The sequence below is a fragment of the Chlamydomonas reinhardtii genome, chromosome 5 (assembly GCF_000002595.2).
Source record: "Chlamydomonas reinhardtii strain CC-503 cw92 mt+ chromosome 5, whole genome shotgun sequence".
NCBI lineage: Eukaryota > Viridiplantae > Chlorophyta > Chlorophyceae > Chlamydomonadales > Chlamydomonadaceae > Chlamydomonas > Chlamydomonas reinhardtii.
The window spans coordinates 1,340,262-1,363,720 of record NC_057008.1 but is presented as its reverse complement, the minus strand read 5'-3'; the positions used below and the strand labels follow the sequence as shown (position 1 = coordinate 1,363,720).

General features: G+C 60.4%; 3 protein-coding genes across 3 annotated transcripts in view; 1 reads left to right on the top strand and 2 right to left on the bottom strand.

Annotated features, from left to right (window-relative positions):
• Window positions 1-2,560: 2,560 nt before the first annotated feature.
• On the bottom strand, window positions 2,561-7,832 carry CHLRE_05g244550v5 (uncharacterized protein). The gene is made up of 9 exons (XM_043062482.1): window positions 7,308-7,832; window positions 7,093-7,110; window positions 6,592-6,845; window positions 6,008-6,218; window positions 5,563-5,786; window positions 5,353-5,381; window positions 4,526-4,737; window positions 4,084-4,362; window positions 2,561-3,754 (listed from the first exon to the last, which is right to left on the bottom strand). Exons 1-9 carry the CDS (start codon window positions 7,471-7,473, stop codon window positions 3,318-3,320), a joined length of 1,830 nt encoding a protein of 609 aa, XP_042924666.1. The 5' UTR covers window positions 7,474-7,832; the 3' UTR covers window positions 2,561-3,317.
• A 75-nt stretch (window positions 7,833-7,907) lies between these two features.
• Window positions 7,908-23,459, bottom strand: part of CHLRE_05g244701v5 (uncharacterized protein) — a 17,585-nt gene continuing 2,033 nt past the window's right edge. The window contains exons 4-30 of the mRNA XM_043062485.1: window positions 22,746-23,431; window positions 22,587-22,663; window positions 22,254-22,472; window positions 21,545-22,003; window positions 21,099-21,317; window positions 20,378-20,836; window positions 19,932-20,150; window positions 19,530-19,672; window positions 19,214-19,347; window positions 18,768-18,979; window positions 18,006-18,497; window positions 17,520-17,720; window positions 16,931-17,263; window positions 16,360-16,557; window positions 15,859-16,161; window positions 15,663-15,755; window positions 15,086-15,283; window positions 14,603-14,926; window positions 14,246-14,446; window positions 13,675-13,998; window positions 13,302-13,505; window positions 12,631-12,948; window positions 12,123-12,168; window positions 11,148-11,308; window positions 10,841-10,888; window positions 10,526-10,696; window positions 7,908-10,358 (exon numbers count right to left, since the gene is read on the bottom strand). Of these exons, the coding sequence (XP_042924665.1) occupies window positions 9,424-10,358; window positions 10,526-10,696; window positions 10,841-10,888; window positions 11,148-11,308; window positions 12,123-12,168; window positions 12,631-12,948; window positions 13,302-13,505; window positions 13,675-13,998; window positions 14,246-14,446; window positions 14,603-14,926; window positions 15,086-15,283; window positions 15,663-15,755; window positions 15,859-16,161; window positions 16,360-16,557; window positions 16,931-17,263; window positions 17,520-17,720; window positions 18,006-18,497; window positions 18,768-18,979; window positions 19,214-19,347; window positions 19,530-19,672; window positions 19,932-20,150; window positions 20,378-20,836; window positions 21,099-21,317; window positions 21,545-22,003; window positions 22,254-22,472; window positions 22,587-22,663; window positions 22,746-23,431 (7,377 nt within the window). The 3' untranslated portion in view covers window positions 7,908-9,423. The remainder of the gene's footprint in view (window positions 10,359-10,525; window positions 10,697-10,840; window positions 10,889-11,147; window positions 11,309-12,122; window positions 12,169-12,630; window positions 12,949-13,301; window positions 13,506-13,674; window positions 13,999-14,245; window positions 14,447-14,602; window positions 14,927-15,085; window positions 15,284-15,662; window positions 15,756-15,858; window positions 16,162-16,359; window positions 16,558-16,930; window positions 17,264-17,519; window positions 17,721-18,005; window positions 18,498-18,767; window positions 18,980-19,213; window positions 19,348-19,529; window positions 19,673-19,931; window positions 20,151-20,377; window positions 20,837-21,098; window positions 21,318-21,544; window positions 22,004-22,253; window positions 22,473-22,586; window positions 22,664-22,745; window positions 23,432-23,459) is intronic.
• Window positions 22,733-23,459, top strand: part of CHLRE_05g244650v5 (uncharacterized protein) — a 1,155-nt gene continuing 428 nt past the window's right edge. The window contains exon 1 of the mRNA XM_043062483.1: window positions 22,733-23,438. Coding sequence (XP_042924664.1) covers window positions 22,755-23,438 — 684 coding nt within the window. The 5' untranslated portion in view covers window positions 22,733-22,754. The remainder of the gene's footprint in view (window positions 23,439-23,459) is intronic.

The window sequence follows — 23,459 nt, the reverse complement described above, 5'->3', positions numbered from 1 at the left end:
GATCAAAAGGGCGCGCTGGGCGAGTGGATTCTGGGGGCCGGGTTTTGGGGGGAAAACTGAGGGGCGACCCAAATTTGGCCCACCGGGCCGCGAGGCGTTTTGGTCATCCCTGCCGGCGATTTCCCGATGTCGATACCCTATAGATGTCATATGAGGATTGTTACAACCGTCCGGGCAGGATTGGGAGTGTTCTGGGTGCACATCGCGCCTTAAATGCTCAACATGTTGTTTGTTTGTCGTCTGCAGGCGCATACTGGCATGCACAAATCACCAAAGGACAAACATCAACAGATATTAAATGCGCAGACCAGGCAACCTGCAGTCCGTCTGCTCCCACACGCCATATCTCGCATAGGCGGTGTTTTGTTCCTAGATTTCATGCCGTCGAGTTATCTGCACACTTAGATGTAAGCTAGATAGCTTCGAGCCGAATTGGCGGGGTCCTAGCAAGCGCGACATTTAACATTTTGACTTCGGTTTTCGCTAATATTCATGTCCAGAAACTGTTCAGAGACCTTTATGTATGTCACATGATGCCATTTCGATGCTATAGGGGCCTGTACTCATGCTGTCCCCAGGCACTTGCCGGAGTGGCATCCGCCGCACCGAGCCCGGCAGGGCCAGCCCTTGTTTGCCCATTCAAGCTTGCAAAGCTATCACTTACAAGTAAAGAATAATATATATGCAGAGAACCGGGTGGTCAGGCAGGCTTTCGAGGACCAGGGCGTGGGCTCTGGCGAGTGGGCCAAATAATCGGGCGGGCGCGCAGGGCCGTTTTCGGGGACTGGTCGGGAATCGCCCTCTTACTGGCCTCCCAGTCCTTGGATAATCCTAGTATAATATAAGCACGCAAAATTAAATCAGGCAGGCTCTGAATCCGTGCGGGCCAGCCGCACGGGCAAGTGGGCCAAATTGGGGTAGGCTGGCAATTAGGCACATTCCGAGCTACCGCAACTAACATCCAGGGCCGTGGATCACATGGGTAGATACCCCTGCTGCGGGGCTGCGTTGCGGGTCCCCAATGAGATTGGGAATGGGCCCGGATTCAGGGCTTGCATCTTCGGGGAGCGGCAAGAAAATCCTCCCAATGTAGGCTCTTGGGCAAGGAAGATTGGGCATTTCCCAGCTTGTGCTGCGACGCGGGTAAGAGCATCCCAGCCCACAATGGCGTGAGGCCGGGAGCAGGTAGGTAGGGTGCTGGCATGGCTGGCGCGATACCAGATGGAGTAGTCCGCGTCCGCTTCAAGTACCGCTGACCATTCGCATGGCAGCTGGGCCTGGACGGCCTTGGGCCGGGCTGGGGACCTACCGGGCCTCACCCCCGCCGCACGAACGAGATACCTACCGCGGTTTACAACAGGTTTACATTATTTAAAAATGGCTACCCCCGGCGGATCTGAATCTATCACCCAGGAAAACGCGCAAGCAAATTCACCAGGATTCACCAGCACACCGACCTTGCCACCACTCTTCGCGCCGCCGAATGGGGCGTAGCTAGTACACACACATCACAAAGCATCATGACTCGCGGTTTTGTCAGCTAGCAATCACTCGATGGCGGCAAATGCTCTACAGGTACTCCCAAACTAAAGCGCAACAAAAGCGTAGACTCAAGACACCCTCAGGGCGGCACTCTCCTCACAACACTCACAACAACCAGCACGTCACCCGAACACGCCTCATCCCCAGACCCTACACTCGCACTACACTTCACAAACGTCCCCCCTTCTGGCCCAGCTCGACACACGCCACCCCAGGACACAGCCTTTCCCACAGCGAGCACCACAGCCAAACACTCCACACTTCACAGCACGCCACGCGCCGGGGCAGCGCCCCGCGCGCTCAGTCAAGCCCCGGCACAGCTGTCCCTCAACCTGAAGTCGAACGGACACGACAACCCTAGCGGTTGCCCCAGAAAGGCACGCGCCCGCAACGGGGTCCGACAACTTCGCAACCAGAAACCCGTTTTCAATTTTGAAAGCGGATTCGTTATTTTCTCGTCAAGCTCGGCCTGAGATAGACACGGCAGTGTATTAAAGAGCGTGGGAACTGGCGGCTACTGCGTGCAGGGGCATGTACGGGCAGGCACGCGGCCGGGGCTAGTCTCGGGACCCGTACATACCAGCAGGTCTGCCAGGCGTGCCCGGGTTCTTCACACCCATTCACCGAAGGCCCGAAGCTGCAGCTGCCTGCCCAGCCATTTTTTGGGCTGAGCCCCCTGAGCGAAGCGATCCAGGGGGGGCGAAGCCCCCCAGGATTGCCCCTGTCCGTGCCTGCCTGCCTGCCTGCCTGCGTTGACAAAAAGTGCCAAACTGGCACAAACCGCGAGTGCCACGTATTATTAATTGCTATTCCCTATTGTAGAAAAATAGGCGGCAGGGAAAACTCGGCTGGAGCGAGAAGCGACCTCGCGAGTCCAGGTTGAGACCTGCCGGTGTTGTCTGGTTAGCGACCTGTGCTGACGAGGATGGCGTAGCGGGCAGTCGGCTGCAGCGGCAGGGGTGTTTTCCTTGCTGTCTGGTTGGCCTGCTGCCTGCTGCACTAGTGCTTGATAGCTGGGCGCGACTGGGCACATATGGCGGGCGGTGCCTGTACAAACCGACCCCGGCTATGTCCGGGAGATGAGGCTAGTATCGGAACCTTCGGCCTCAGACGGAGGACGTGGCGTGGCGGCACAGCCCACTTTTCCCTTGCAAGGGAGAGCCACCTTCTCTTGTCTCGTCAAGCTCACTAAAGTTGAAGCATGGTGTCTGTTTCGGTCTTCTCTAACCCCCCCCCCCCCCCCCCCCTGGCCGAGCCCCCAAGAAGTGACCCGGTCCTCAGGCATCACGTTCCGCTGCGGCCCAGGGCACAGCGGCGTGCTCCATGGACAACGCACTTGAACGGCAGGGACGAACTATCTAGGCTGCTTCCGGGTCGCTTCCCTCTCGTCACAGTCAATTGAGGCACAACTAGTTTCTAGCCTACTCCCACACCTCCGGACCCCCGATGCACTTCCGGCGCTGCTCCATGTCCCCATGGCGCGTGGGTTTGTGTTCTTGGTTGAACTACCCCCCAACCCACCCTCATACCCGCCGCACAAAACATGACACGACTGCGCCACGGGCAGGGCCCTCTACGCATCCATCGCTGCTGCTGCTTGTCTCCACGGCCCCGGTCGTAGGGGTGGCGTGTGCGCAGCACGCCGCCATCCAGCCGCACGCAGGGGTAGGCAGGTGGTAGCAGGGCTCCTGACGGACCACAGGCAGCTGTGGCCGCCGCCGCCGCTGCCGCCGTCCACCCAGGCACGCCGCCTGCCTCCAACCCCGCCGCACGCACTACGACGGCGATCCGGCGCTTCCCCCCGCGCCTCCCGCAGCACCAGCACCAGCAGGCGACTGCAGCCACGGGTGCGCGAGCAGGGCCGCCGCCAACTGCTCGCGGCTGCTGCTGTCCGCCTGCAGGAGCTGGCGGCGCAGGTCCTGGCCGGCTGCGCTGAGGGTGAAGGGCGGCCGCCGCACCAACAGCGCACCCGCCCGCCCATCCCCATCCTCCTGCGACGCCATCAGCTGCTCCGCCACCATCCGCAGGTCGGAGGCGGGGCTGTAGGTGCCGTCGCCTTCCAGAATGCGGTCGCTCCAGTGCTGCAGCGGAAAGGGCGGCCGGCGGCAGTCGCAGTCCACGCGGCCGGCGTGCTCAAGGTCGATGAGCAACCAGCGCCCCTCCGCCGGCAGGTAGATGATGTTGCGCCACCGCACGTCGCGGTGCACGAAGCCTGTATGCGGATGTGGGCAAACGGTCGCGAGGGAGCAGCAGCGGGCAATCAAAGGCCCGAAGGTAGGCCACCAGCAGGAGGACGAGGTAGGGTCGCAAGCATTAGCAGGACGGACGGATGTGGCGTGCAAGGGAATGTGGTTTGCGGCGGGGGTTCCAGGGCTTGCAGCCTTTCCTAGCCTCACCGGGTCACGCTCCATCTTGCTGGATGGGTGCGCCTTGCGTGTCTGCGAATGCGCCCCTCACCGCACCGCGGCAATTACCGCCCGCATGAGGTGCTCCCTCGCCACCCCTTTCTATCTGGTGCAAACCACGCACCGCCAACCACACCTTCCGCGTGCAGCGCCGCCAGCCCGCGGAGCACGCACGCCACCACGCCCCGGAGCTCGTCCTCGCTCCCGGGCGGCTCCACGCACGGCACGCCGGGCGGTGTCAGGTGCACCAGGTAGGAGCCGTCCGCCTGCATGCGCGGGGTGCCATCGACGGCCTGCACGACGGCGGACCTGTGCAGCGGCTTGGATATTGCGCCGTACAGGTCATGCAGCACTTGGAAGGTGGTGTACTCCTCGTGGCTGTCCTTGAAGTTGGGGATGACCTTGCGCACGAAGCCTGCGGGTCAGGTGTTGTGGCGCAGCGGTGGGCAGACAGTTAGCACCCAGCAGGACAAAACGCAAAAGAGACTAGCCTGTGGAAAGGGCGTGCAAGACCATGAAGAATTTGACATGCACATGCACGGCGTGCCAAGCTCGCTCCGCTTGCTCAGAACACACACCCGGTAGACCAGGCAACATGGTGACTTTGCTCCCGTCGAATTTGAGGGTCTGGCCCACCGGCAGGGCCGGTGCAGGCGCGTCCATCGCGGCGTATCCCACCAGCAAGCGCCAGATGTTGAAGGCGGCAATCACTGCGGTCAGCCGGTCTTCGAACTGGCGCGTGTCCAGCACCTGGCTGATGGGCTCCGCCCGCACGCCGCCACCCGCGGTCCTGCACGGACAGGATCATTCGACGTGTTGGCCAGCGTGCTGATCTCGCACTACTAACGAATCGTTTCTGGTTTCCCTGCGCCCCGACATTGGTCCCTATTGATTCAATCTGCCCGCTAACAAACTTGACGCTGTCTAGCACTGCCCGCGTGCCGATAAACCAGCTCTGAAGTAACAAGATACACCAAACTGCCCGCCCCAGTTGCGTCCCGCGCTTGGATATCACGGCTCGGCCCCTATTGCATGCCCGGCACACCTCGCACGCAGCGACCCGCCAGCCGCGCTGGGGCCCAGCTAAGACCAGGCACGTGCGCACGGCGAGCTACGCACCGCAGGCCGGGACGCCGCGCCCACGAACTTATGTTCAACGTCCCACGCAGAAAGTCCCAGCAACTCTCATCTACCCCAACCGGGGCCCCCTGGACCTCAGGCTGACCCTGAGCCAGCGGCTTACATAAGCATGGACGCTTTCTGCCGCTGCTTGCCTGCCGCTTATATGCGAGTGTCCCCACGCCTCGCCCTAACTTCCTAGTACTATCCCGCGTTTCTGCTCCTCAGTAGGGGAGGTGCGACGACACGTAATTGCACATAGATGGCAATGGCTACCGGCACTTACGTTGCCTGCTCCGGTACCAAGGCAATGAACTTTGTGCAACCGAGGGTAGGGTGGCAAAACAAAGCAAGGGAGATGGTAAGACAACGCCTAGCATCGCAACAACATCAGGAACGAAAAGAAAGCCCGGTTCATGCCATATACAGAAAGCCGGCGGCATCGCCTTGACATTGCCTTCAAATTGCTCTTGCTGCATCGACCCAGCCCACCCACCTGCAGCTTGGAGCCGGCAGCGGCATAAGCCAGCATGCAGGGGCTCGGCACGTCGTCGGCGCCGCCCTGTCGCTGCTGGACAGTGCCGTCGACCCACGCCCGGGACATCTTGTCCTGCAGCTCCGCCACGGCGTCCTTCAGCCCGGCGTCTGTGGCCTTCTCCTCCCCTTTCAGCAGCAAGGCGCCGTTCACCCAGCACAAGAAGTCTGGCCGAAGCTGCCCCACTGTCACACACGCACAAGGTGAAGGCGGATGCAATGCCAGTCAAAGTGCACGAAACGGCGGCAATACGCGCGCTATGAGACGTTTACTCTCAAGCATTCTCGGTCACATGAATGCGTGTGGCGCGCGTGTCCACATGCGTCCACAGATGCAGGCCGGTGGTCGAGTGTCGAATTGTACTAGACAGACAGGACCCCGTGGTTTACATGGTCACGCCACCTGCCTGTCGCCTCGGTAGGGTCGACCACGTTGCGGTCCATCGTAAGCCAGACCACCTTCGTGTGCTTGGCCAGAAGCCACCATGTGCGCTCCAGCAGCCTGTGGGACGTGAAAGCGGCGTACATCTTCGAGCTGCAGCCCACCACTGGCCCCGTCACGTCCTCCATCAGTACACTCTGCAGATGCCATGACAGGGAGCTTGGGGCAGTTTCGGCCTACGTACGACAAAGTAATGGGCGGGCGGCCAAAAGCGAGCGACGGGGCATTTCAAATTTAGTAGGTAGATAGTAGGTAGATAGATAGGGCCACTTCAGGGTAGTGTTCGTCAGCAGCGTGCGTGCGGCAGCGAAGTAGCTCCGGCATTGAGGTGCATGTGCACCAGGTCCACTCCGCCACGCACCGCCGCCACTAGTTTGAGACCTGCAAACCTTGCTCTATCGTTCTTGTGGCACGGTTGATTGGGCACGAACCGGCCCGCGCCCTGACCCTTTATTACCTTATCTATGCAGGGATTTGCAATAAAAGCCCCCAAAGCCCCCGGGATGTGTGAGCCTGAGCGTGCGCCTGCTACCGTTGTGCCCCTCTGACCTGCGTGTCGCAGGGCGCCAGGGTATCCCGGAGCCATGGGTGCGACGCCTGCAGCCGCCGGGCCGCCTCCAGGGGCAGTGGTAGGCCCGGCCTGATCGGACACCGAAGGCAGCGCCGAAGCACCTCGACGTCTCTGCCCAGCAGCGTGGTACCGGGGAAGGGCGGGCTCAAGCAGGCCCTCAAGTAGGCGGTGGTCGGGTCGATGGGTTCGCCACCAGAGGTGTTCGCCACCCGGGAAGTCACGGCCGCGGCAACTGCAACGAAGGGCACAACGGAACCCAGGGAGAATGCAGCTTTAACGTCGCGGGCAAACAACTACGCATCTATTGAAAAAAGCATAGTCGGTCAGTCTCTCACACAGCCCACCGCTTCAGAGGTAATCCCCGCAATGCCCGCAGTGCTCTACACAACAGCCCAATTGCGGGGTGCAAGGCCTGGTGCTCAGGCCGCTAGTACGCAAATTCGGGCCGAGAAATTTCTCACCCCCTCAGCCAGGCTCACCGGCTCGCGCCTCCTCGTCTGCACAGTGTGGGAGCAGTCACACAAGTACATTATCCAGCTGCACGTTCAAGGTGCGCACGCAAGCGGCTTTCCGGAAGTACCAGATTGCATGAAACTTCTTTGCACCAGCTCCCAGCAAACCCAGCCCGGGACAGCGTGAGTGCCCCTACTTATGCTGACCGGGCTTTAGGACATCGGTAACGACTGCCACTCACCTCGGCGAAGCATCGTCTTAATGGTCGCGGCAGCCACGCCTGGTGGCCCGGAGACGATCAGCCGGGCATGTTTCTCAGGTTGTGTCGATAAGATGAAGCGCGCCTTGCCCTTCTCCTCCTCCGACAAGCCATCAAGGCTGTCCAGCGTTGTGGACCAGTCGGCCATCGCCGGTCTCAGACCAGGCGGGCTTCGCTGAGCTCCAAGGTCCAGTTACTTCGTAAGAGCTGTGGTTGACAGCTTCTGTAATTGGCTTGCATATGAAGAGCTCGGCGCCGTTTGCTTTATCTCGATGCATCAGTAGCGCTGAGTTTTGTGGTATCAACGGTGCATACTATCGTGATGGCAATTTCGCGAAATCATGTGCAACATCTCGCCCCCGCCCTGCCCCCGCTCTCTCGCCTTGTCACCGGCGCCTCCCCGCACAGTCCGGGCATTGAACCCCCATCCCACCCCGTACAACTGCGCGCTGAAATGGAAGTTTGGAATGAGCCCATAGCCGATACTCGATAGCTCGGCTCAGGGGCTAAGTTCCCGTCATACTTGGCCTTGCAATGGTGCGCAATGGGACAGAGGGGAGGGGGCAAGCCGGGGTACTGCGTAGCGGTAGGTGTTATTTCACATTCTTTGAAAATGGCTACCCCCGGCGGATCTGAATCTATCACCCAGGAAAACGCGCAAGCAAATTCACCAGCACACCGACCTTGCCACCGCTCTTCGCGCCGCCGAATGGGGCGTGGCTAGTACACACACAAGAAATTGTAGTAAGCACGCCTTGAACACGCGGGCACGCTAACCTTCACACCTCCACTCACTACTGCAAACGCTTGAACGCCCAACCCAAACGGACCACAAACGCTGCATTTCCCTCACATATCGATCATACGACCACGGCCATTACCGCTCTCCGCCGAGCATTGTGCAGCTGTCAGCCCATTGCCACGCCGCCCTCCTCTCTGCAGTCACGTGTGCAGTAGCCCCGCGGAGGTGACACGCGCCGGCTCCTTCTGCTAAGCAGCGGAAACGCCGCGTTATCACCTCACGCCGGACAAGGGACTGAGGCGATGAACCCCACGGGGGGCCCCGTCTGGCCTCACCCCGCCCTACCCCTCAGGACACGCCCTGCCTAGCGGAGGCGTACTGCACCCTAGCCTTTTATCTGGGGATTAAAAGCCACCTATAACCCCGTACACAACACACTGCAATGAACCATACATACGTCCCCATCCTGCGCACGCGTGTCGTCCGCCAAACATGCATACATTGCGGTGCACAACAGGATCAGGCCCCAACTAGCCCAACTGACTGCACCAAACTGCCAACGGAGTATCAACCGACCAGCAGACAGGGAACAATCTATGCTTCAAGCAACATGGCAGACAAACACTAAATCTCCCCTGGCCCCCGCGATGTTATTGATGATGATTGAGGCGATGCACCGTCATCAGTGCGACTGGCTACAGCAGTTGGACCCGCAGGTTAGGCGAAGTAAGTACGCCAGCGCAAGCAGTTCTCGGCATGCCGGGACCTCGCCTGAAACACCGCCGCATCCTCGCGGCCACTACTGCAATCTGGAGCTGGAGGCTGGATGTAGGGGCCAGCACACGCACACGCACGCACACATACATCCAAGATAGATCGTAGCGCTGTACATGCAACCCTGCTGCTGAAAGGCTCGCTCGGACAAGTGTTCCCCGGTCACGGGAAAAGGGGCTGAGCCCCTCCACAGTCTGAGGCCGAACAATCAACCTCATCGCCCGGACATAGCTCGGAAAAAGATCGCTACAACTAACCGCCGGTTCTTCATGAGGGCAACATTGGTATGCGCGTATGTGTGTGTGTGTTTGTGTGTGTGTCACTCTCACATGCGAGCGTATGTGTTCACTCACGCGCGAGCGTATGTGTTTTTTGGCTGTAGGCTTGCACACAGTTCTGCGCTCTATCTCTCTCGGTCGGAGAGGACTGAGGATATATACGGTATGAATGTGCGGACACGTACGGCGTGTATGTTTGATTGGGCGGACGCATTAAACCTATCAACCTATCTACGCGGCGGAGCTGCAGGGCCTGACACAGAGCGCACGCACATTCTCACACATTAACTCCATCCAGTTAGGACTATAGCGGGGCCACCCGCATGTTGTCGTGCACCAAACGGCGCCGCCACATCACAACCCCAACCACAGCTATTGCCAGCAATGCCGCGCCGCACACACCGCCCACGACAGCCCCCACAATCCCGGCCACGGGCACACTACTGCCGCCATGACCGCCGCTGCTGTCATTTGTCTGCTGTGCGCTGCCGCTTCCATCAGCAGTAGTGGCGCCGTGGGCGGTGTCAAGAGCAGTAGCGGCGCCTGCCACTGCTGCTCCCTGAGGCAACACGCTAGGCAAATCCAGTGGCGATTGTGGCTGCTGCTGCTGCTGTTGCGGCTGCTGCTGCTCGCTGTTACTGCTGGTGGTGGCACCGGTGGTGGTGGCTAGGTCCGCAGCTGAAGGCGCTGAAGATGATGCCGCTTCCCTGGAGACTGAGGAGGCGGCAGGTGCTGGTGATGAGGTGGTGCTGCTGGCGCCCATGCCTGCTTGTGCAGCCGCCGTTGCTGCAGGAGCAGGATGCGGCGGTGACCCACTCAGCAGCGGCTGCACCTCTTGCAATTGCTCCTCATTCGACGGCTGCGGCCCATCATCGTCCATCAGCACCCCAGTCCCACTGAGCTGCTCCTGGGAAGCCGCGACATCAATCGCCGCCAAGCCCGCTGCTGCAGTGCCGACGGTGCCTGGTGGCCGTGTGACTCCGGGCGCCACCGTCAGGTGGTCCAGTGTGACGCTGTTGCTGATGTACGCGCACCGCCCCACCATATACGTAAGCCGCAGCTCGGTCTGTATGGAGTAGTATCCGGCCGTGTCGTACACTGAGCACCCGGGGGTGGCGGCGCATAGGGACGCCGCCGTCTCTGGCGGGTACGCAAGCCAAAGGCCTAAAACGCCGCTATAAACTTGGCTGTTCATGGTTGCGTCCTGGTACACGGTGTATCCGGCCCGAGGCGGGCATGCTGCGCATGAGCACACGGGGTTGCAGTGGCATGGATGGCCGCACATCATTGTCAAACACTGGCGAGACAGATTTTCAGCCCCTAAACATCTGTGAAAGGCCACATGAGCAAGCACGGTATGTTATGGGCCCAACACAAATCTAGGTCGTCAGCGGCACCCGACTGACCAAAAGCAGCTGGGCATGAGGAGATGGGTGCGCTGGGCCAGGTGTCTACACACTGGCTGCCCGGTGCAATGGTCTGATTTCCAAGGATGACGCCTCTGAAAGTTTCGGCGCGGGTGCTGCCAACTGGCTCGGTGGCACATGTGTGGTCTGGGATGCCGTCGCCGTTGCAGTCTGCAAAGCATTGTATTGTACAGTAGTGAGGTACGGCCGCGGCCGGAGATGGAGGTGGGAAGGATATTAATGTGTGTAAATCCGGCGCGTGCGGGGGATCAAAGCTAGGCGTGACGCCCGCCGTACATAACAATTATTACCTACCCACGTATCTGTAGACACCCGTACACCACCCGCTTGGCCGGTCACAATCTGCATGGTGACAAGCGTGAAAGGAGTTGGTCATTCAAGGTCGGCGGATGGAGCCCGACTGCCGCACGTTCAGAACAAAGACACGCATGCAATGACGTGCGTGCACACGCTCGCTCAGCACGGCTTGGAGCACACAAACCCCCACCTGCCCCAGCCAAGCACAGGATACCGCATGCATGTGATTTTCATAAAGCGAGGTGCGTGCAGCCGCAGGAGCGCTTCAGCTACATGCCGCACCAGTGTGCATGCGTTCACTCACTCCCGAAAGCTGCCTTGCACGATGAGGCCGTGGCGGTTGGCCATGTGTCGGTGCATGTGGTGCCCGGGGTGAAGTACCGGATCACGCCACGCTGGCCGCCTTCATTGTGGCACACTTGGTCGAGGACGCGTTCACTGAATCCACCGTAGCAGTCCACGTACCTGCACGCATGCATACATTGATAAACTTGTACATGGATCTGGCTCCGACTGTAATATGGCAAACCGATATATCTCGTTTTAGCCGGTGGTTGAAATTTACGTAAAGACGGTTTCCGTTGGGATTGGCGGTTAGATAGACCCGCGGTCGGGCTGGTACTTGCTGAAACGTCGGTACCTTCCGCTAAAATGGCCACTTTGCTCCTAGTAACCCATCGGCGTGGTGGTAGGGCCGGTACCATGAATGCTTCATGGTGGATGGTAGGGCCGGGGCCATGCTTCATGCGCAGCCTTTGCGTTGCTCACCCCCCCCCCCCCGCCCCCACGCGCCAGCGCCCCAGCACCCCTTGGCCCCCGTCATGGGGCGGGGGCGCGGCCTGTGTATGTTGCTGCTGTACGTATCGACGCACGCACTCCCCTTCCTCGCTCATCATCCCCAATCGAGCAAGGATAGAAGGAAGGAAGGGACCCAAGGTAGGGCCGGTACCATGAATGCTTCATGGTGGATGGTAGGGCCGGGGCCATGCTTCATGCGCAGCCTTTGCGTTGCTCACCCCCCCCCCCCCCGCCCCCACGCGCCAGCGCCCCAGCACCCCTTGGCCCCCGTCATGGGGCGGGGGCGCGGCCTGTGTATGTTGCTGCTGTACGTATCGACGCACGCACTCCCCTTCCTCGCTCATCATCCCCAATCGAGCAAGGATAGAAGGAAGGAAGGGACCCAAGGTAGATAGGTATGCCGACACGGACACACACGCAGAAATTTGTCACGCAGTTGCACTCATCACCATGCGCTACATGTACATGCATGATCACGCACCTCAATGTGCCGCTCGTACACCACTGGTTTGCAGGCTTGGTGCAGACTGCAGCAGGTAAGGGGACCGCCGGGAACGAATAGTAAGCGGGCCGCAGCAGGTAGGTAGGGCGGGTTGCGTGGTGAGGCGGCAGCGCGAGCGAGGGGGATGGGCCTCCTCGTCCTAGCCACCTTACCCCGATAATCCACGCCAGGCCCCATGGGTCGGTGTTTGAATTATTAATATTATTATTATTATTAGGCCTGGTCGACAACAAATAAGATTACGAGAGCGCAATCAAGTAATCAAGACGGCAGGCAGACATGCATACTATTATTATTGATGGCGCAATTAGCACGACGCCGGCGTGCATACGTACACGTACGTAACAATATGCGCATGCAGATGTGCGTGCGTGGTATTGCGCGCGGTGGTGCGTGCGTGCCAGATCCAAGATATACCGTACATGTTCTATTGCTATGCTCTATGGCCGCCGCAAATCACTTGCAGCGGCATGCAGCATGAGCTTACTTGTCCATGCAGGGGCGGCAGGTGGCTTAGGGCTCGGCGGTCTCGGCGGCGGCAACGGCGGCTCAGGCGCCGGAGGTGGCATCGGAAGCTTGAAGTATGAACACACGCCCTCGGTGTACTTCAGGGCGTCTACCTGTCCGTACGCGTAGGCTCCCTTGTCTGAGAACATTGTGCAAGGGTAGATGTACGAGTTTGCCTCGCACGCCTGCCATGCGGCATATCCTGATGACGTCTGGCCGATAAACAGCTGGTTATTTCCATAGTTGCTGCTGAAGGCCGTGTTGGGCAGCGACAAGTAGCCAGCCACCTTGGGGCAGCCTGCATGCATACATGCAGCGCAGCATGCAGTTGAAATCAGCAGGGCATAGAATCATACATGCGAGGCATCCCCATATATCAACGAACGAAAACATGCGGCAGTGGCCAACGAAGAACCGGTTGAGCATACGGTACATGAACATTCATGGAAGCGGCGTGCGTGCTCAATGTTGCTCTCGCCCATGTATATACTCCGAAGTAACGGCCAACCCTCTCCCTGCCCTTTTTCTGGCATGGTAGATAGATACAATCACCTTGGTGTCACCCCACGGTATCGCCTCCTTGCTGACCTTCCATTCCACCCCAACTTACTATGCTGACCTCCTTGCTGACCTTCCATTCCACCAACTTACTATCAAACACTGGCGGGCAGACGGAGGCGGCCACCGAGGGCCACGTGCTCCCACAAGTGGGGCCGGATTGGATCGCTAGAATGAGGCCCCTTCTCCCAGCTGCGTCGTAGCAGACGTGGTCCAGTCGCCCATCGAGGTCGCAGTCGACCTGGACGTACATGCTCTGCGCACCAGTGCACCAGCCCTCAGGCCGATCGGGGCATGCTGCGTGGGAGAAAAGTAGTAAGGGCAAAGGTAGGTTGACGGCGTCAGAGCTGCGTGCTGCGAGTGTAAATGCGAAATGATGCGCACAGCAGCATGCAGCGGGCGGGTCAAAATAAAGCTGACTCCCAACATGTATGCGCGTTGAGCTTTGTATTTGATACTAGCTCACCTAATCCTCTCGGAGCAGGGCTGGGCGGCCACTGCGGCTGAGCAGGCCCTTTCACATACACACATGCTGCGGGGTCCGTCGGTGATGTTGGCGCCAACAGCGTCATCGTCCGGAGCACGCCAAAAAACGCCCGCCATTTATTTGGTACGACGTTCGTTTCCCAGAGAATGCAGTTGAAAGCAGCATTCGCCGCTTCATTGCACCTGTCCCTTGCACTGTCAGCTGAGGTTAGGTATAGCGTGTAATACGGATCGTAGGCGGCAGCTGTGTCGGCGTTCCATGACGCATCTGGCAGCGCCACCCATCCGGCTTCCTCACGACAGCCTGCGCGGCGGCAGCATAACATGTTTGGTTGATAAAGTGTCGGGTACAGACGGTCGACAATGTATGATGGGATGTCACTTGTGAGCTGGACAGATATGTGGGCTGTGCGAAACACCGTATAACTTGGCTCATACATAGCTCGCAGTTTGAATGCTGTGATATTCGGACCAGCAGGGTTCACGTGATACGCATGGGGATGGCGGTTTGCCCCTCTACCTATCTGGTGATGACGCGCACGCGCACTCACGGTCAAATACCGGCGGGCAAATGGACGGGGCAAGCCAGGGCCAGGTGTCCACACAGGTGGCGGTCTCCTGGGCCCCCAGGATCACACCGCGGTGTCCACGCGCGTCGTAGCACACGTGATCTGACACACCGTCCCCATTGCAGTCCACGTTGCGGTAGATGGATGTGTCACCCACGCACCAGCCTTCCGGCCGGCCACAGACTGCATGCATGAAGTAAGGCAGAAACGGCCCGGCGGGCGGGTTGGGTTTGTGCAGCGGAAGGTAGGGTAGCTAGGTGCGTGTATGGAGCTCCCCATGCAGCAGCATGCATTACTAGTGCGGCTGCTAGCTGCTGCTAGTCGGACTCAAATCCATACCCGTTATTGGAGAGCTGGGCGCCGGCGGTGAAGGCGGTGAAGGCGGAGGCGCAAGCGGAGGGAGCGGGGGAGGTGATTCCCGACCTCGCACGTACATGCACGATGCCGGCTCTTGTGCATAGGGCACGATGTTCCGGTTACCAAACGCCGAGACCGTTGTCCACTTGTTCGGCGGTGAGTAGAACAAGAAGCTGCAGTCCATTTCCGTGCACACCGTCCGTGCCTCCTCAGCGGATGACCAATCCAAGGAGGTCGAGAAGTCGGCAACCCACGATACGTCGGGCAGGGCAACCCATCCAGCCAGGGCCGGGTCCATGGGACAGCCTGCATGCACGCAATCAACACATACGGTACTCATGGTCGACTGGCAGGTTTGCCCATGATATTGACTTGGATTGCAGGGAGAACGAAACTCCATCTATCAAGATAGATGTTTAGTTGACCCCTCCGCCACACAGCAGACATACACACTGCAGCACTTACGATTAAACACAGGGGTGCAGACAGAGGCGGATACAGAGGGCCAGGTGTCCATGCAGGTGACAGTCTGAACACTAAGGATCACGCCGCGGTTCCCGGCGTCATCGTAGCACACGTGATCCGGCACACCGTCCCCATCGCAGTCCACGTTGCGGTAGATGTTCCAACTGCTCACGCACCAGCCTTCCGGCCGGCCACAGGCTGTATGCATTCGTGAAGGCAGGAACGGCACGGGTCAGGTTTGTGCGGCGGAAAATAGGTTAGTGCGCGTATGAAGCAATCAACTTCTGCCGCTCCCGTCAGCCGGTACACATGTAAGTATCTGTTGATGGCTGAAATACATGCAACACATATATAGAGGTGATTGGAATACGTCCAGGCATCTGTCAAGTCGACCGTATGAATGAATGAGGTAGGGTTGGGAACATGCGGTACCATACGTACTAAGACCCTGCGGCACGGTGTCCCCCCTGTGTGAGGTCAACGGCTATATATGTCCGCACTTATCCCAACTGCTCGGAAGAATATTGTATGGCGTGCGTCGTGCTGTATATATTGCACAAAACAGGTGCATCCATACCTATCGGTGGAGGCGCCGGTGGGGCTGGCGGCTTTGGTGGACTGGGAGGCCGTGGCGGAAGTGGCGGGTTAGGCGGTTTGGGCGAGCGTGGACCTGAAAACATGGTCAGGGGTTTTGTTAAGCAGCAGCAAGGCGTTTATTGTCAAGCATACCTAACCGACGCAACTATGCATGCAAGCACACACACACACGGTACCTGGGCTGGGTGGTGGACTGGGAGGCCCAGGGGGCAGCGGCGGGGGCGGCGGCGGGGGCGGGGCCCGCACATATAGGCATGGCGCCCCAAACCGCTTCGTCATTGTGACTCTCGACATGTCGAGGTTGTACGTTACCCACACATTTGTGTCCTTGTACCAAAGAGTGCATCTGGAGTTTCCAAAGCAGTAGTTCTTTGCCTCCGCGGCTGAGTACCAACCGAACATCTCGGTAGTAGGTATGAGGTAGCTTGCCGACCATGCAGCATTGGGAAGCGCTACCCACCCAGGCTCCTCAGGGCACACTGCGTCAATAAAGTTTGATTGTTATGAGAAGCGGTGGGGAAGGGCAGGCCGGGTCAGGAAAGGAGCAAGCATCACTCATATCAGGCGCAAAGATTCTGATTATAGGCAGTATAGGATTTGCGTGCAGGTGGTCGTACGTGCATCTATATGCATTGCCATATGCCCGTGCGCGTGCCCGTCATAGCTAGCGTTCGTACCGTTGAAAACAGGCGGGCAATAGGAGGCTGCCACGGAGGGCCAGGTGTCCGTGCAGTCAATCCCTGAGCCGATGATGCCTCGATTGCCCGCCAGGTCGTAACACACGGAGTCCAGCAGGTCGTCTCCATCACAGTCCACATCCTCCAGGAGAATGGCCCTGGAGCTGCCCGTGCACCACCAATCAGGCCTGGGACAAGCTGCGACAAGCCAGGTCGCCAGGGCAGGCGTGGTGGTACATTATGGGGATCAGTACGGTCGTAGGCGGACTCACGCAACTAGATAGATAGCAGGCGGTTGATCCACGGTAGGCTGGCAGCAGGGATGCACGCATGCATTCGGCGGCTGGCTGGGATGAGATGGTTTGTGCATGCAACGACGCTTCGCTTGTGGCCATGACTGGGTGCCTTCTTACAACTTGCTTACTTGCTTGCTTGATGAGGTGAATACTGGCGTACGTATTCAGGCGGCCACTACTTGCAAACGCGGGGCCGGCACCATGTGCTGCCATTCTAGCCACTATTCATAGACGCACACTCCGCACTGCTGAATCTAGACTGCGCACGTACGCACCTGCTTTTGGCACGGGCGGGAGTGGCGGCCGCGGCGATGGGGGCGGAGACGGTGGGGAGGGAGGCGCCTGCGGCGGGGGCCGCACGTATACACATGCCACTGGTGTCTGCTCCAGGCGCTGGACGAGCAGCGTAAGCGTTGCCACCGCGTCGTTGAGTGCAGTCCAGCGATCTGGGTAGAGGTCCGTATCCCAGAGAGTGCAAGTGCTGGACGCACTGCAGTAGTCCCGTACTGCTGCTGCTGATCTATCATGATAACTCGACGAGCCAGGCAGGGACGCCGCAGTCCAGGACGCGTCGGGAATGGCGACCCATCCAGGATACGCAGTACAGCCTGTATCGTATTTCACAGCAGGCACAAGGGATGGGCGGAACGCAAACATGATCCACGCTTTGCACCACCAAATTCACATCAGCTTGTGTGGCAAATAATCGATGCCATGCCCAAGACCCGCCGCCGGCTGACAGTGTCTCACAGCTTGCGCTTGCATCATGGCGCGCAGGCGCACTCGCTCCCTTAATATAATGCACACCACTTGCCCACGGCAGGGTGTATCTATATCTATTCACAAGCGCGCACGCGCACTCACGGTTGAACACCGGCGGGCAAATGGAGGAGGCGAGCCAGGGCCAGGTGTCCACACAGGTGGCGGTCTCCTGGGCCCCCAGAATCACACCGCGGTAGCCGCGCGCGTCATAGCACACGTGATCCGGCACACCGTCCCCATCGCAGTCCACGTTGCGGTAGATGTATGTGTCACCCACGCACCAGCCCTCCGGCCGGCCACAGGCTGTGTCCATGAAAGCAGGCACAGCACGACAGGGGAGTGCATGCATGCGCACGTGCATGTTCAGCAGGCGTCGCTTGATAGCTAGCTAGGTGTGTGCGGCAGATACCCCTTAATGTTGAACCCGGCATACATGCATTACGATTCCAAGAATGCGCGAGTGTATGTGCGTTTCATCAACAAACACGCACACATACACACACCACCACCAACTAGCCGTATGTACGGCGGCGGGTACATGTAGTGGCGGCGTCATCACCAATCAACATGTATGGCTCCGTCCCTTACCTAATGGGAGCGGGGGCGGGTTGGGCGGGGATGGGGGAGGGCGTGGCGGCCGAGGCGGGGAAGGCGGTCGGGGTGACGCAGGGCTGGGCGGAGCTGGTGCCGGGCTGGGCGCAGGCGAGGGAGGGCGCGGCGGGCGTGGCGGGAAGGGGCTGGGCGGGCGCGGTGGGCTAGGAGGCCGTGGTGGAGAAGGCGAAGGGGGGCGCGGAGAAGGCGGGGCAGGGCTTGGCGGAAGGCGCACGGTCACAAAGCCCGGGGCCTTCACATACGTGCAACTCGCGCCTGCTTGGATCCACTGGGGCTGGCTGGGCAGGTACTGGCCCTGGTCGTATGGGGTGCTGGGGTAACGCACCCAGGTAGTGCAGTTGTCGTTCATGGAGCAGGCGTCCCTTGCGGCATCGGCCAATGCTGTGCTGGCATACAGTGCGGTCTGGCCAGCCTGGGCCACTGGGTAAGATTCCGGGATGGTGATGTAGCCAGTGACGTTGGGACAGCCTGCAGCAGGTAGACGCCCGCGAGCGGGCAGCAGGAAAGTGCGTCATTCGATCGTTGCCAATCCTCGTGGACACAGTATGTGGCACCCCTGGTATGTGGCAATAATAATGTGATACGCTTCATGCATGCATGCACGTGCATCAAGGTATCATGGGCAAGCAAGACGTTGACAGACGGCAACGAGTACAACTGCCGTCCGTACATACGAGCCATGGTGCGTGATGACCCGCATGTGTCCAAGCCGCAAATCATCATCAATCACCAACTCACGTTGCAGGAAGAAGACGGGGCAACGCGCCGCGGACCTGTCCACAGAGGGCCAGGTGTCCTCACAGGCAATGGCGGTCTGGTTGTTGAGGATCACACCGCGGTTGCCAAGGGCGTCGATACACACGTAGTCGGCTGTGCCGTCGCCGTCGCAGTCCACTGTCCGACTGTCAGCCACCTGGTAGTTGCCCCCACCGCACCAGCCGGCAGGCGGGCTGCACACTGCAAGTGTATGCGAGAAGTATTGCGCGTTCATGTTGTCAGCTGAACCCTAGAGCCGGCTGCATGTTATTAGTCGAACCAACGTGATGTGGCCTCTGGATACAGGCCGCTGCGGTCGCCATAATGTGTGCTGGTTAATTATGTTTTCGACATGCATGCATACCGTCTATCTCCCAGGTTACCAAACTGAATGAATGTAGGGTGCGTACGATGCTTGCCGTACATACCTAATGGCCGGGGCACCGGCGATGGAGGGGTGGGTGGAGCAGGTGGTGGGCTCGGCGGCCGAGGCACCGGGCTGGGAGGAGCTGGCGCCGGGCTGGGTGGCCGGGGCGGGGGGCTGGGCGGAGCTGGAGGCGGGCTGGGTGGCCGAGGTGGAGAAGGCGAAGGGGGGCGCGGAGAAGGCGGGGCAGGGCTTGGCGGACGGCGCACGGTCACAAAGCCCGGGGCCTTCACATACGTGCAACTCGCGCCTGCTTGGATCCACTGGGGCTGGCTGGGCAGGTACTGGCCCTGGTCGTATGGGGTGCTGGGGTAACGCACCCAGGTAGTGCAGTTGTCGTTCATGGAGCAGGCGTCCCTTGCGGCATCGGCCAATGCTGTGCTGGCATACAGTGCGGTCTGGCCAGCCTGGGCCACTGGGTAAGATTCCGGGATGGTGATGTAGCCAGTGACGTTGGGACAGCCTGCAGCAGGTAGACGCCAGCGAGTGGGCAGGAGGAAAATGCGTCATTCGATCGTTGCCAACCTTCGTGGACACATGTGGCAATAAAAATGTGATATGCTCTATGCATGCACATGCATCAAGGCATCAATCGTAGGCATGCATGACGGTATAGTGACAGACGGCAACGAGTACAACTGCCGTCCGTACATACGAGCCATGGTGCGTGATGACCCGCATGCATGTGTCCAAGCCGCAATCATCATCAATCACCAACTCACGTTGCAGGAAGAAGACGGGGCAACGCGCCGCGGACCGGTCCACAGATGGCCAGGTGTCCTCACAGGCAATGGCGGTCTGGTTGTTGAGGATCACACCGCGGTTGCCAAGGGCGTCGATACACACGTAGTCGGCTGTGCCGTCGCCGTCGCAGTCCACTGTCCGACTGTCAGCCACCTGGTAGTTGCCCCCACCGCACCAGCCGGCAGGCGGGCTGCACACTGCAAGTGTATGCGAGAAGTATTGCGCGTTCATGTTGTCAGCTGAACCCTAGAGCCGGCTGCATGTTATTAGTCGAACCAACGTGATGTGGCCTCTGGATACAGGCCGCTGCGGTCGCCATAATGTGTGCTGGTTAATTATGTTTTCGACATGCATGCATACCGTCTATCTCCCAGGTTACCAAACTGAATGAATGTAGGGTGCGTACGATGCTTGCCGTACATACCTAATGGCCGGGGCACCGGCGATGGAGGGGTGGGTGGAGCAGGTGGTGGGCTCGGCGGCCGAGGCACCGGGCTGGGAGGAGCTGGCGCCGGGCTGGGTGGCCGGGGCGGGGGGCTGGGCGGAGCTGGAGGCGGGCTGGGTGGCCGAGGTGGAGAAGGCGAAGGGGGGCGCGGAGAAGGCGGGGCAGGGCTTGGCGGACGGCGCACGGTCACAAAGCCCGGGGCCTTCACATACGTGCAACTCGCGCCTGCCTGGATCCACTGGGGCTGGCTGGGCAGGTACTGGCCCTGGTCGTATGGGGTGCTGGGGTAACGCACCCAGGTAGTGCAGTTGTCGTTCATGGAGCAGGCGTCCCTTGCGGCATCGGCCAATGCTGTGCTGGCATACAGTGCGGTCTGGCCAGCCTGGGCCACTGGGTAAGATTCCGGGATGGTGATGTAGCCAGTGACGTTGGGACAGCCTGCAGCAGGTAGACGCCAGCGAGTGGGCAGGAGGAAAATGCGTCATTCGATCGTTGCCAACCTTCGTGGACACGGTATGTGGCAATAAAAATGTGATATGCTCTATGCATGCACATGCATCAAGGCATCAATCGTAGGCATGCATGACGGTATAGTGACAGACGGCAACGAGTACAACTGCCGTCCGTACATACGAGCCATGGTGCGTGATGACCCGCATGCATGTGTCCAAGCCGCAATCATCATCAATCACCAACTCACGTTGCAGGAAGAAGACGGGGCAACGCGCCGCGGACCGGTCCACAGATGGCCAGGTGTCCTCACAGGCAATGGCGGTCTGGTTGTTGAGGATCACACCGCGGTTGCCAAGGGCGTCGATACACACGTAGTCGGCTGTGCCGTCGCCGTCGCAGTCCACTGTCCGACTGTCAGCCACCTGGTAGTTGCCCCCACCGCACCAGCCGGCAGGCGGGCTGCACACTGCAAGTGTATGCGAAAAGTATTGCGCGTTCATGTTGTCAGCTGAACCCTAGAGCCGGCTGCATGTTATTAGTCGAACCAACGTGATGTGGCCTCTGGATACAGGCCGCTGCGGTCGCCATAATGTGTGCTGGTTAATTATGTTTTCGACATGCATGCATACCGTCTGTCTCCCAGGTTACCAAAATGAATGAATGTAGGGTGCGTACGATGCTTGCCGTACATACCTATTGGCCGGGGCACCGGCGATGGAGGGGTGGGTGGAGCAGGTGGTGGGCTCGGGGGCCGAGGTACCGGGCTGGGAGGAGCTGGCGCCGGGCTGGGTGGCCGGGGCGGGGGGCTGGGCGGAGCAGGCGGCGGGCTGGGTGGCCGAGGTGGAGAAGGCGAAGGGGGGCGCGGAGAAGGCGGGGCGGGGCTTGGCGGAAGGCGCACGGTCACAAAGCCCGGGGCCTTCACATACGTGCAACTCGCGCCTGCCTGGATCCACTGGGGCTGGCTGGGCAGGTACTGGCCCTGGTCGTACGGGGTGCTGGGGTAACGCACCCAGGTAGTGCAGTTGTCGTTCATGGAGCAGGCGTCCCTTGCGGCATCGGCCAATGCTGTGCTGGCATACAGTGCGGTCTGGCCAGCCTGGGCCACTGGGTAAGATTCCGGGATGGTGATGTAGCCAGTGACGTTGGGACAGCCTGCAGCAGGTAGACGCCAGCGAGTGGGCAGGAGGAAAATGCGTCATTCGATCGTTGCCAACCTTCGTGGACACGGTATGTGGCAATAAAAATGTGATATGCTCTATGCATGCACATGCATCAAGGCATCAATCGTAGGCATGCATGACGGTGACAGACGGCAACGAGTACAACTGCCGTCCGTACGAGCCCTGGTGCGTGATGACCCGCATGTGTCCAAGCCGCAAATCATCATCAATCACCAACTCACGTTGCAGAAAGAAGACGGGGCAACGCGCCGCGGACCTGTCCACAGAGGGCCAGGTGTCCTCGCAGGCAATGGCGGTCTGGTTGTTGAGGATCACACCGCGGTTGCCAAGGGCGTCGATACACACGTAGTCGGCTGTGCCGTCGCCGTCGCAATCCACTCTCCGACTGTCAGCCACCTGGTAGTTGCCCCCACCGCACCAGCCGGCAGGCGGGCTGCACACTGCACAGCAGGGACACGGAGGGGGCGAGCGTGAAAATCTGTCGTGGTGGTTACGATGGGCCCTCTATTCACAAGGGTCAAACATTGGGCAACGTGCATGCATGCCGTACCTACCAAGAGGCCGGGGCAAGGGCGAGGGAGGAGAGGGCGGCACAGGTGGCTGGGGAGGGGAAGGGCTGGGCGGAGACGGGCTGGGAGGCCGGGGAGGAGAAGGAGCCGGTGCAGGGCTAGGCGGCCGAGGAGGAGGAGCAGGTGGCCGGGGAGGGGAAGGGCTGGGCGGAGATGGGCTGGGAGGCCGGGGAGGAGAAGGAGCCGGTGCAGGGCTGGGCGGCCGAGGAGGAGGAGCAGGTGGCCGGGGAGGGGAAGGGCTGGGCGGAGATGGGCTGGGAGGTCGGGGAGGAGAAGGAGCCGGTGCAGGGCTGGGCGGCAGGGGAGGAGGAGCAGGTGGCCGGGGAGGGGAAGGGCTGGGCGGAGACAGGCTGGGAGGTCGGGGAGGAGAAGGAGCCGGTGCAGGGCTGGGCGGCCAAGGAGGAGGAGCAGGTGGCCGGGGAGGGAAAGGGCTGGGCGGAGACGGGCTGGGAGGTCGGGGAGGAGAAGGAGCCGGTGCAGGGCTGGGCGGCCGAGGAGGAGGAGCAGGTGGCCGGGGAGGGGAAGGGCTGGGCGGAGACGGGCTGGGAGGCCGGGGAGGAGAAGGAGCCGGTGCAGGGCTGGGCGGCAGGGGAGGAGGAGCAGGTGGCCGGGGAGGGAAAGGGCTGGGCGGAGACGGGCTGGGAGGTCGAGGAGGACAAGGAGCCGGCGCAGGGCTGGGCGGCAGGGGAGGAGGAGCAGGTGGCCGGGGAGGAGAAGGGCTGGGCGGAGACGGGCTGGGAGGTCGGGGAGGAGAAGGAGCCGGTGCAGGGCTGGGCGGAAGGGGAGGAGGAGCAGGTGGCCGGGGCGGAGAAGGGCTGGGCGGAGACGGGCTGGGAGGTCGGGGAGGAGAAGGAGCCG